At 42.3% G+C, this 12,362-nt stretch overlaps 1 protein-coding gene across 4 annotated transcripts in view; it reads left to right on the top strand.

Annotated features, from left to right (window-relative positions):
• The window catches only part of ccdc88b (coiled-coil domain containing 88B), a 39,865-nt gene that overhangs the window by 10,145 nt on the left and 17,358 nt on the right, over window positions 1-12,362 (top strand). For all 4 annotated transcript variants that reach the window (XM_056439974.1, XM_056439972.1, XM_056439971.1 and 1 more), the window contains 12 exons: window positions 2,654-2,799; window positions 3,159-3,240; window positions 3,995-4,153; window positions 5,754-5,900; window positions 6,115-6,289; window positions 6,515-6,630; window positions 6,926-6,994; window positions 7,164-7,862; window positions 8,240-8,419; window positions 10,222-10,562; window positions 10,799-10,958; window positions 11,550-11,948. In XM_056439974.1, the coding sequence (XP_056295949.1) occupies window positions 2,654-2,799; window positions 3,159-3,240; window positions 3,995-4,153; window positions 5,754-5,900; window positions 6,115-6,289; window positions 6,515-6,630; window positions 6,926-6,994; window positions 7,164-7,862; window positions 8,240-8,419; window positions 10,222-10,562; window positions 10,799-10,958; window positions 11,550-11,948 (2,673 nt within the window). The remainder of the gene's footprint in view (window positions 1-2,653; window positions 2,800-3,158; window positions 3,241-3,994; window positions 4,154-5,753; window positions 5,901-6,114; window positions 6,290-6,514; window positions 6,631-6,925; window positions 6,995-7,163; window positions 7,863-8,239; window positions 8,420-10,221; window positions 10,563-10,798; window positions 10,959-11,549; window positions 11,949-12,362) is intronic.

The following is a 12,362-nucleotide window of genomic DNA, read 5'->3' on the forward strand; positions in this document are numbered from 1 at the left end:
ACCTGCTCATTAGGATGTGTATAAGTAAGTGTTTTATCATGGATAAATGTTGATCACATACAGTATGTGATCAACATTTCATATCTCACAGCGCTCAGATCTTCTTTTCAATGTGTAGTTATTATTCACCACTCTGCTTTTTAGCTGTAAAATAACTATCTGATGTTAAAAATATATTAGCTATCTCATTGGCTGCAGGATAGATTAGTATAAAAGAGTATACTGTGGAATTAGAGGCTGACTTGATTAGCTTTGTAAATAATGCAAATAACAAAATATAACTAGAACGGGCACTCGGTAGAGCGCATACCTTCGCATACCACAAGATTGAGCATTGAATTATGAACATGTTGGCAATAGTTGCATGCCCATTGGATAAAAATTGACCACGCTATGGTAAAAAGAAGATTTTGACCTTTCCATGACCTTGACCTTGACCTTTGACCCGATCGATCCCAAAATCTAATCAAATGGTCCCCGGATAATAACCAATCATCCCACCAAATTTCATGCGATTCGGTTTAAAACTTTTTTTGTTATGCGAATAACACGCATATAAATAAATAAATAAATACACGGCGATCAAAACATAACCTTCCGCATTTTTAATGCGAAGGTAATAATACCGTCGGTGCACATAGTATATTGAGATATACAACAAGGGAGACCTGGACTTAATTAATTACCCATAATGCGCTTGTTTTATTAATTTGACTCCGTTCTGCGTTCTCAAATCCACAGACATTCCACTGTGGACTTTTACAAGCTTTTGTGCGATTAAAAGTAATTATTAAAGAGATTATCTCTGTTTTCAACAATGAATACTGTTCTAAATCTTGAGCTACAACCTTGATATGAAATCCGAACAACGTATGATATTCAGTTTTGATCAAATCATTTCCACTGACTCAAATAAGCCAGGTGCTTCAAACGGACCACCATCGTCCCTGTGCCCAAGATCACCAAGGTCACCTGCTTGAATGACTACCGCCCGGTAGCACTGACCTCTGTGATCATGAAGTGCTTTGAGCGGCTGGTCAAATCATTCATCTGCTCCTTGCTGCCTCCCACCCTGGACCCGATGCAGTTTGCATACCGGTCCAACCGGTCTGAGCGATGCCATAGCCCTGACCACGCCCTCACCCACCTGGACAAAGGGAATACATATGTGAGAATGCTGTTCATTGACTACAGTTCAGCATTCAATACCATCATCCTCAGACTCGTCTCGGCTCGTGGACCTGGGACTAAGCACCTCCCTATGCAAATGGGTCTTGACTTCCTGACGGGAGGCCACAGGTGGTGAGAATCGGTGACCGCACCTCATCTACAGTCATCACCAACACAGGCACCCCCAGGGGCTGTGTGCTCCCCCTCCTGTTCTCCTTGTTCACACATGACTGTGTAGCTACTCAACCTCATTGTCAAGTTTGCTGATGACACAACCATTGTGGGCCTCATCACTGGCAATGATGAGTCAGCCTACAGAGAGGAGGTTGCTACCCTGACTACATGGTGTCAGGATAATAGCCTCTCTCAACATCAGCAAGACAAAGGAGATGATTGTGGACTTTAGGAGCGGCAGGTGGAGGAGCACGCCCCTGCATATCAACGGTTCTGCAGTGGAAATGGTCAGCTGCTTCAGGTTCCTCGGGTCAACATCAGCAACGACCTCACCTGGTCTGCTCACACAGACAAGGTGGTCAAAAGCCCGGAGCGCCTCTTCTTCCTGAGGAGACTGAAGAAGTTTGGCATGGATTCAGTCATCCTCACCAATTTCTACAGCTGCACAATAGAAAGCATCCTGACTGGGTGCATCACAGTGTGGGAGCTGCACAGCCAAGGACCCCAAAGGCCTCACAGTGTAGTAGTCAGGACTGAGGCTCATCATCGGGAGGAGCTCCCAGCCCTGCAGGACACATACCACACGATGCCTCAGGAAGACTGGCAGGATCCTAAAGGACTGCCATCATCCAGCCTTCAGACTGTTCACCCGCTGCCTTCTGGAAGGCGGTACCAGAGTATCCGGTCTCGACACAGAGACTGGAGAACAGTTTCTTCCCGAGCCATCAGGCTGCTAAATGGACACAGACACACGATCGACACTTTTGCACTCGACACTTTACACTCCACACTTTACACTCGTCACCACTGTCACTTTCAGCCTGTACTTACACTACACTTTCTATTGCACTACCTGCTTCACCCACTACTCCCATTTGTCTGTAGTTTAGTTATGTGTATTATATGTTAGTATTATGTTCAGAGTTCTTGTACAGTGTGTATGTCATGTTATATTATGTTAGGCTATGGTAGTTGTTGTGTGGTGCCTTGTCCTAAGAATTTCAGTGCCCAGTCTGACCCTGTGTCATTCTGTGTATCTGACAATAAAAGACTTGACTTGATATACAAACAAAGTCATTTTAAATTCTTTTTTTTAGAAAGGTACTGTAATGACATTGTCAGTTCAAAATTAACATTGACATTATTACTCACTTCACTAAACACATTTTTAGTATCCAAAAATAGTTAATTTTAGTTTTTTAAATGTAATTTGTAGTTGATGTAATTCTCCCATATTGTCTCTCGCGTGACTCTCATTCTCTCTCCAAAACCTCTTTTCTTTCTACTTCTCTTTCGTCCTCTCTCCCAGAGGATAGCGGAGCTGTGTCGTGAGCATGAGGCCCGGTCTGACTCACCCACGTCGCCCCTGGGTGGTCACAGCAAGGAGCCACCCCAAGGTCTGGCACTCCAGCTGGCAGATAGCAAGGCCAAACTCCGCCGCCTTAAACAACAACTGTGAGTGTGGTGTGCCTGTGCGTGTGTGTGCGTGTGCATGAGAATTTTTAAAACAATTGTGATAAAGGTCAACTTGAAAAATGTGCAAATGATTTTGTCACACAACACTGTGAGTTGTTACTTAGCAACGAGTAAGATACAAATCAGGCTCTTGCTGCTTTGAATATATCACAAAGGTCACTATTGGTCAATTATAATTTTTGCATGTCTCTTTTTTTTTACAAACCATTTCTGGCAAACATAATGTTCTCTCATCTAATATATTTATAAGCCAATGTATCACAGAAAAACATCCACAAAATACTGTTTTTAAAAATATAGTGTAATAGCATTGTTTGACTTTTTAAAACATTTTGTAGGGAAGATAAAGGTGATCAGATATTTGATTACAACCTGGAGATTCAAACCACGGAGGACCAGCTCAAGAAACTTCAGAAAGAGGTACAGACTGAAACCTGGTGCTCTGATTTGGTTATTCTCTCCCTCAAAGAGAAAGAGACCCTTGCTTTGGAAACTGAGAAAGACTTCATCGCACATAAAGCGGAACTAGTTTGGCGGTGGCGGTGATATGCTGTATAACTGACCTAAAAAACAATACGGCACAGACAGCAGCACAAAACACAGGTTGCTTTTAATCGTCAATAAGTGTTCAGCCACAATTAGACACAAATTGCAGCCAACTACAATTTTGTTTAGAAAAACATTGTTGTTAAACTTCTTTCCCTGCTAAACTTGACAGTTTAAACAAAACAACAACATGAACCATACTGGATTTCATGAGACCTTCGACGAATCATTTCCTTGTATTTCTTTCAATTGTAGTTGTGCTAAATTGATTTACAATACCTTCAAACAAGGTTCCCAAATCACACAATTAGATTAAGATTTGTAAACACTACTTTGTGCTACAAACAAATATTGAGCATATCTTTTTTGAAATTACTTAAATATTTTGCTCAATACTGCATAGCTCTTACCATAATCTAAACCGTGTCCTAATAATACCTTGAAACTTGACATTGCATACCCATGAGTACTGTACACACCTTTCCTTCTTCCTGAATTAGACTTTGGCAACGTTTGTTAACTGCACATCTGTTCACAACCTTCTTTAACCGCATCCCCTATGGTGTGTGTGTGTGTGTGTGTGTGTGTGTGTGTGTGTGTGTTTGTGTGTCTGTCTGTCTGTCTGTAGAACCGTTCTCTGCAGGGTGAGGTGAGGGGCATGCGCGCACTGCGGGATGAGCTGGACTGCGCCCGAGAGCGAGCTGCACGGACCGAGCAGCTCCAGACCGAGCTTCAGAGCTGTAAACACAGATTGCGCAGCCTGGAGCTCACACGCACTCAGCTGAAGGTACACACACACACACACACACACACACACACACACACACACACACACACACACACAGCTCACTACATTTACACAATGTAATACATTTAAATTGCTTCGGCAGTAAGTTACACATTTGAATCTCCCACAATGAACAAAATAAAACATACTCACAGTCACAATACACATCTACACATAAACTTACACACACTTCTCACGAAGCAACAACCTCATGTGAACATTACCAGCGGAGGTCACTTAAAGAAGATCACCTTGTTACCTCCCTCTGAGTAAGTACTGCTTTTTTTAAAGAAACACCGCTTTATAATCATACGTCATATATTCCATCTCACAGTCCTGAGCAATTCAATCAAGAATGAATATAAACAATTCTGAAGCTCAAAGCCAGAGAATGAGATTATATTGTGTGATGTCATCAGGATTTACAGCCTGAGGCGGCTTCATTGACAAAGAGCAGGAGTGCGTCTTCAGTTATTGGAGCTTTTACACCCAAATGAGATTTATCTGAGGTAGTATAACTATTCTGAGGCAAATGTGCTCATACCCTTGAAAAGCACCTCACAGTGTCCTCACTGTCACCTTCTCAGTCTTATTTGATTCATTCTGCCGCCATACTGCATTCGTGTGAAAGCCCACATTAGCTGCCAGGATGATTCTTTCTTTTGTTTATGTTTCTAATAAATGTTTCACAATTTCGCAGTGATCTCTTACGTAGTTGTTAAAACCAGTGGAGCTAATGTTGAATGTTTACAATGAGAGCTGTTCTCTTTTAAAAGAAAAGTCCAACCCACACACTTCACGAGTAATTTAGTTTTTATTACATCTTGGGTTTATTTACATCACTGCAACCATCATTTATATTGGTAACATTAACATCTTCACATATTACCAGGTTGAAAGTGGGGGGAACGAATACAGTCCGGTTATTATCGGCACTTTGGATGTGCTCAATTTAACGGCTAAGTGAATGTTTAAACTGGTCAAACACGATGATCTTTTAATCTTTTCTTGTGTTTCTTGTACTGTCTGACTTTGTCGGAGCAATGTTTCATGAGAAAAGGTTATTATAACTGCTTGGAATTATGTTGAAAACCCATATTGCCCTCAGCTGCCACTAAAAAGTAATGATTCCTTCTGTACACATGACATCTCTTGCTTCTGTCCATCCTGGAGAGGGATCCTCCTCTGTTGCTCTCCTGAAGGTTTCTTTCCTTTTTTCCCTGTGAAAGGGTTTCTTCTATTTCTTGGGAGTTTTCCCTGATCCGATGTGAGGTCCTGGGACAGGGATGTCTATGTGTACAGATTGTAAAGCCCTCTGACACAAATTAGTAATTTATGATAATGGGATATACAAAATAAACTGAATTGAATTGAATTGAAATTAAAAAGGCAAACATGTGGATCAAAGATGATCTCTGAGGGCAATAGCAGCAAAAGACACATAGATTTGATTCTCTCAGCAGATGTTTGGTCTGAATGTCTACCTAGCTGAGGTCTGACTGACATGACGACCTCACTATATATCGTACATCATGTTTGTATGACGACATTCAGTCTCATGCCTCCTTTCTGTCTGTGCTTGCCCCCCCCCCCCCTGCAGGAGCAGCAGCAGCTGTGTGCAGCACTGCAGGAGACCAAAGTTCTCCTGGAAGAACAGCTAGCCGACGCACGAGCACGCTGCTCCTCAATAAGGGAGCTGGAGAGGGACAATCTTCTGCTGCGTCATAGAACCATAGACATGGAAGCGGTCGGTGTAATTCAATGACTGTGTTTTCTGTCTATGTTTTGTCGAAATGCAAATGTTACTGCCTGTATTTGTGTGTGTATGCATGTGTGCAGTAATGGGTGAAGCAATGCCACTCCTTCTCAAAATCTTGATCTGTGTTTGCACATGTACTCATATGGCAAAGGAGAAGCATTTCATGATGAATGTGTGTGTGTGTGTGTGTCTGTGTGTTTAGGAGCGGGACACCGAGAAGCAGCGGGTTGATGAGCTGCTGGAGATGAACATGAGCCTGGAGGCGGACCTGAGGCACAGCAGCAGCTGCAGCAGCGTTCCTGCTCCGGTCGCTGCGGTTCACGGACGTTTCCTCCAATCAGAGCTGGACTCTGACGAAGAGCTAAGTGACCTGATTGGTGAGAGCACCTGCTTCTCTGCACCTTGTCATTTAAGACATTTTAATTAACTGATAAGAGAAAATAGGTTGAGGTAATACTGGCCCACAGGTTATCAATCAAAAATAATCGAGGGAATCTCTTCATATATCCATTTCTCTTTTCCTCCATTTAGTTGTTTCTTCTTCTCGCCCTCTTCTTTGTTCATCTTTCTCCTGTTTTATTCTTTATTTATTTCTCCCTCAGATCAGAAGCCGCTGAGTGTGGAGGTGGGCGAGGCTTCGACGCTGATGCTGCTGGGAGCGGAGCAGGAGAACGCAGAGCTGAGGAGACGACTGGAGGAGTTGCAGGCCCAGCAAGAGGTCAGGGTTCAGGGGTTTGAGGGTAATAACTGGCAGAAATGATCAATACAAGTTGACTGGGGCTCTATGCTATGTGAAGTAAATATTAGAGCTTTAACATGTCTGTAATGTGCTTTATAATTGGAAGAACAAACCATTTGAGGCAAGAATCTTATCTGAAAATACCTGTAGACCCACCTGTCAAGTCTGCCAGGCATCACCAGTCAGACATGATGCTCGTCGCTATCTGAGTAAATGAAACAAGGAAAGCAGGAAGCAACACATAGAGTTAAACCACTAACTCCTTTTGCTTTAGGCTGATTCTCCTGATGCAAAAGATGAGCTAGCTTGCATGGAGACGGAGCATCAGAACACACTCAGGGAGGTGAGATGAAAGGAAAATACAAGTTGTTTTCAACAGAAACCTGGGAGACTCCCATGTCAGACATGTCTGACATGTATATGTACACACACACACACACACACACACAAACACACACACACAAAAAATGCAGGAGACCTCACGTCCGTTATGAACTTCTATTTACTTTCAGTTTCAAAACATGAAGAGTGAAAATGCCACTTTGATGCAGCGCCTTGACCAGCTGGGGACCAAACTGCAACAAATAGAAGACGAGAGAAAGGAGGAAGCAGTGAAGAAGCCAGACCAAAAGGAGGAGAAGGAGAAGGTGGAGAGAGGAGTCCAGGGCTCTGAATCCTGCAGAGGAGAGGGTGAAGGAAGGGTGAGGATGATGGGGGTGAGAGAGAGAAGAGGAGAAAACATCGTAACCCAGAGGGAAGCAGGAGTTGGGGAAGAGATTCTCCATATTGATGGAGAAAAAGAAGAACTATGCGATGAGGAGGTCGAGTCCAAAAGGAGAGGAGAAGCAGAGGGAGGACAGAAAGAGAAGGAGAAAGAAATACAAATAAAGAAAGAACGGACTGCTATAGTAAGAAGCTCAGAGATCCAAAATCACCCCAAAAGTATCGAATACGATACAGACACCACAGTTGCAGACCAGGCTGTGTGTTCCCTGTCTGGTGCTGATGTGGCGCTTCTGACAAAGCGGCTCCAGGAGGCCCGTGAGGAGGCTGACCGACAGGCGATCGTGGCCCAGGACCTGCGCTCCAAGCTGGGGAAGCAGAGCAAGAAAACCTGGGAGGCTGAGCAGAGGCTGATGGTCCTGGAGGCCGAGATGCAGCGTCTGAAGAAAGCTGCAGAGAGTCTGGGAGACGCCCGCAGGCAGATCGAGGTACGGATGGAGGGATGGGGGGAGGGGGGGATGGGGGAGGGGTTTTTGTGTGTCGATGTATGGGTGGAAGAAAATGTGCTAATCAATTAAGATCATGGATATTTGGTAGGTTTGATGGATGAATTAAAGATATATTGTGTTTAATAATGTTGAGGCAAGGGTTGATATTGAGGTAATATATTTATGTACAATTTCCCACAATAATTCAAAAGACAGCTCCATGGATTAATTTGAGCTTTTATAAAGTTGTTGATTTAAAGAGGACCCATACAGTGAAAGCCTCACCACCCAGTGGGTTTAAAATGGATAGACAAGTATATAGGTGTCTGTATTAATAGATAGTTGCCCGGCTCATTATCCTCCCGTCGTGTTCTTAGGTTCTTCAGTCCGAGGGTCTGATTATGGAGGAAGAGCTGAGCCGCATGCGGAGCCAAGCTGCGCTTCACGGGATGCAAACCACGGTCATCGCCACCCTGGAGGGAGAGCGGGCCGCGCTGGAGAGAGACAGGGACACACTGCGCAGCACCATGGATGCCCTGCGCAGCGCCCAGCGCAAGGTTAAAGAGTACAAACGCACAAACACACAAACACACGATGCAGCTGTGACACCAAACATTTTCATGACCATGGCAGATGTTATTTTACTTCAGAGCAGCTGGATGAATGGCAGGGAAATACATGTAGAAACGTGCAAACCAAATTAAAAGGAGCAGAGTTTTTTTTATGCAACACAAACCCCCAGTAACAAAAAAACTCTTACATTTTGTTCAACTGCTTTTATTGCTCTTTCGATACTTATATTAATTACATCACTTTAGAAAGAGGCAATGTTCTTGTGTTTTGTCTCGCATTTATATATTGTATATATATATATATATAAATATATATATTAACTGATGCAAATTAATCTTAAAATTAATATACAGGACTGTCTCAGAAAATTAGAATATTGTGATGAAGTTCTTTATTTTCTGTAATGCAATTAAAAAAAAAAATGTCATGCATTCTGGATTCATTACAAATCAACTGAAATATTGCAAGCCTTTTATTCTGATTTATTGCTGATTATGGCTTACAGCTTAAGAAAACTCAAATATCCTATCTCTAAATATTAGAATATCATGAAAAAGTATACTAGTAGGGTATTAAACAAATCACTTGAATTGTCTAATTAACTCGAAACACCTGCAAGGGTTTCCTGAGCCTTGACAAACACTCAGCTGTTATAAATCTTTTTTTTTACTTGGTCTGAGGAAATATAAAAATTTTATGAGATAGGATTTTAGAGTTTTCTTAAGCTGTAAGCCATAATCAGCAATATTAAAAGAATAAAAGGCTTGCAATATTTCAGTTGATTTGTAATGAATCCAGAATGCATGACATTTTTGTTCTTTTAATTGCATTACAGAAAATAAAGAACTTTATCACAATATTCTAATTTTCTGAGACAGTCCTGTATACATATATATATATTTTAAGTAAAATAAATTAATCTTACAATTAATATATATATATACATATATAGGAGTTGGATTTGCCAGCATGAAGTGAAACTGATGATTCAAGCTGAGAATGACATAATGTTTTTATACACCAGTATCATGAGTGCAAAAAAACTCTGGACGTAGACGTCTTTGAGATCTTCTGAGAAAAATAACAATTTAGAATTATATGTTTAGTGTGCTATTTGCAGTAAAAAAAAAAGACTAAAGAGAAGCTACCTCCACTGAAGAGCAATGCTAAGTCAGCGTTAAATAAATACCATGGACAGGATTTTACGAGAAGTACAAAACAAAACCATGAAAAGAAACTCCACGGGGTGACTTTCAATAATGTCTAACAAAGCATTTCCACAAGTTACATCAGGAAGGAAGCATGACCAGAGTCTAACCCATTCTTCGGTTTGAAGTCTAAAAAGGGTTTTTATTGATTGGCTACTGACGTCAAGAGGCTACTGACGTCAAAAGATATTGTGAGCTGTAAAACTTATTACATATTTTTGAGAATCTTTTTTTAACATCATTTTGAGGGTTTTGTTTTCTAATCGTTAGCTGGTTTATTCGTCCTGTTTTTGGTGCATCTTTTGTCTTATTTATAAATTACATAGTTTTTAAATTGTGTGTCTGAGAAGTGTCCTGAGCTGCACTTCAGTCCTCCTGGAGCATGTGTTAGTTTGTGTGTTAGTGGTATTATTATTATATCTGTCATAAGTCTATTGTGACCTGTCTGATTTGTGTTTTATTAATTTACACTGCATCTCGGACCAAACTAGTTTCACTTCTGGGCATTATCAAATGTCTCTAATCTAAAGTGGCCAGTAAGAATCAAATAGAAATAATCATCTTTTCCCTTTTTCCAGAGTGACCAGCTGGAGCTCTCCTCTCAGTCTCTCAGGGCAGAGGTGGAACGACAAGGTCGGAGTTTGGAGACTTCTCGTCGTCGGGAAGAGGAGCTGGAGGCAGAGCTCCGTGAGGCAACTGTAGAGGCCGAATCTCTGGCCCGGGCGCGAGACCAGGCGCTGCTGGAGGCATCCAGGGTGGAGCAGGAGAAGGAGCTGTGTCAGGCGGAGCTGGACAGCCAACGGAAGGAGGGGAGGCAGAGAGAGAGAGAGGCAGTGAGGCTGAGGCAGCAGCTGGAGAGCACAACCCTGGCCCTGGAGCACAGCAACCAGAGAGCTTGGGCCCTGGATGCTGAACACAGGTACACACACACACACACACACACACACACACACACACTCCTGTTTCCACACTTAACCCCGATCACAAGCTGAGGTACGCAATTAACTTTACAAGGCATCAGCGGGAGCTATTTGGCTGCACCATGCATTTATCCTTAATGTCAACTTTATCTTCATTCAACCTGTGTCTGACCCGTGCGTGCTGTGTGTGTGTGTGTGTGTGTGTGTGTGCGTGTGTGTGCGTGTGCTCGCACAGACGTGTGTGTCAGCAGCTGTCTGAATCTAAGGAGCTCTGCACTCGGCTGCAGGACCTTGAGAAGGAGTTCAGCACTCGATTAACCAGCATGGAGGAGGGTAAACAGCAGCTGCAGGAGCAGTATGCAGATGCTCAGGCCAAGATTAATTCACTGTCCCAGGTTGGTGTGTGTGGAAGCTGTGATGTGGTAATTTTCGTCACTGACTGTGGAGATGTAGCTGAGGATGAGCTCACCTACACCTTCTCACTTTATCTAGACAGCAGAAATTAATTTCATAAACTGTTATTAATGTACAGTTATAGTCATAGTCCATCCTATAATGTTTATATGTTTGTCCTGCATAAAAATGCAATGTGTTCTTATCGGAAAAGAGACAAAAGTCAGTATTCTCAAATCATACCAAATGTGCTAGATTAGTCTGTGTGCTGCTGATGGACACTATTGTCCCTGAATGCAGCGCACGTGTGAAATGGTGACTCTGCTCACAGGTTGGAAGAAAGGAAATACTATTTTCTGTAGAAAATAGTTTATACTGTATAAAATTAGTATGCAGTATGAAATGAGGCAACAACCATAGTATTAAAGTGATAATATAAAGATTGGTTCAATTAGGAATGTATCGACTCACAAACTTAATCATGTAGAAATTTGATTTTAGATTTTTATTTTTGTCTTATAAAGATCCCCTTTTTATATTCCTCAGATTCTAATCTCTGAGCGCTGCGTTGCCTCTTACTTCTCTCTTGTCAGGACCGATGCAATGAGCAGGAACGTTCCCAGAAACTGTCCACTGAAGTCGAACGTCTGTGTCAGAAACTACAACAAGCTGAGGCTGAACTACAGACGACCGCCAGTTCTCTGAACCAATCAAAGGAGAGAACAGAATTGCTCTGCCAGAGCCTGATGAAAAGTGAATCTCTTCTCCAGTTTGAAAAGAGAAGAGGAAGTGTGGAGGTGGACACTTCGTCCAATTCAAAGTCAGACTCCTCAGACAAAGCACTTATTTCTCAGACACACACCCAGGAGATGTTACATCTGGATCAATCCCCTGCAGCTGGCAAAGGTCATGACCTTTCCTTGATCCATAATTATGCCACAGGAGAGACAGAGAGGCAGCTGAGTGAGCGGTTGCTAGAGCTGGAAAGAGAGGTGCGTATCTATGTTTCAATATATATTTGTGAGTGATTTAAGTGGGAGCCTTTGTATCTGATTTTCTGGCTGTTGAGTCGGTGCAGCTCTCCTGTGATGGAGATGGTGTATATTATGTTGAAATTCTTACTCTAGGGATGCTTGACGACTACCAATTCACAGTGGGCCGTCACTTCCACGAGTGCAGCACTTTATTTCCAGGAACTACCGTTTTATCTCTGCTCATCAGTTTTTATAATGTTGCCTTGGCTACTGTTAATCTTCCTTATCTCTTCTGCTGCTCTCCTGCTCTCACTCTCACTCTCTCTCTCAAACAGATGAATCGGTAGACATGCACATAATAAACTCTAACATCAAGCTATAAGGAGATTACAAGTAAAACAAAGTTCAAAAGTATTATTAGATAAATGGACT

The sequence above is a fragment of the Pseudoliparis swirei genome, chromosome 19 (genome assembly GCF_029220125.1).
Source record: "Pseudoliparis swirei isolate HS2019 ecotype Mariana Trench chromosome 19, NWPU_hadal_v1, whole genome shotgun sequence".
Classification (NCBI taxonomy): Eukaryota; Metazoa; Chordata; class Actinopteri; order Perciformes; family Liparidae; genus Pseudoliparis; species Pseudoliparis swirei.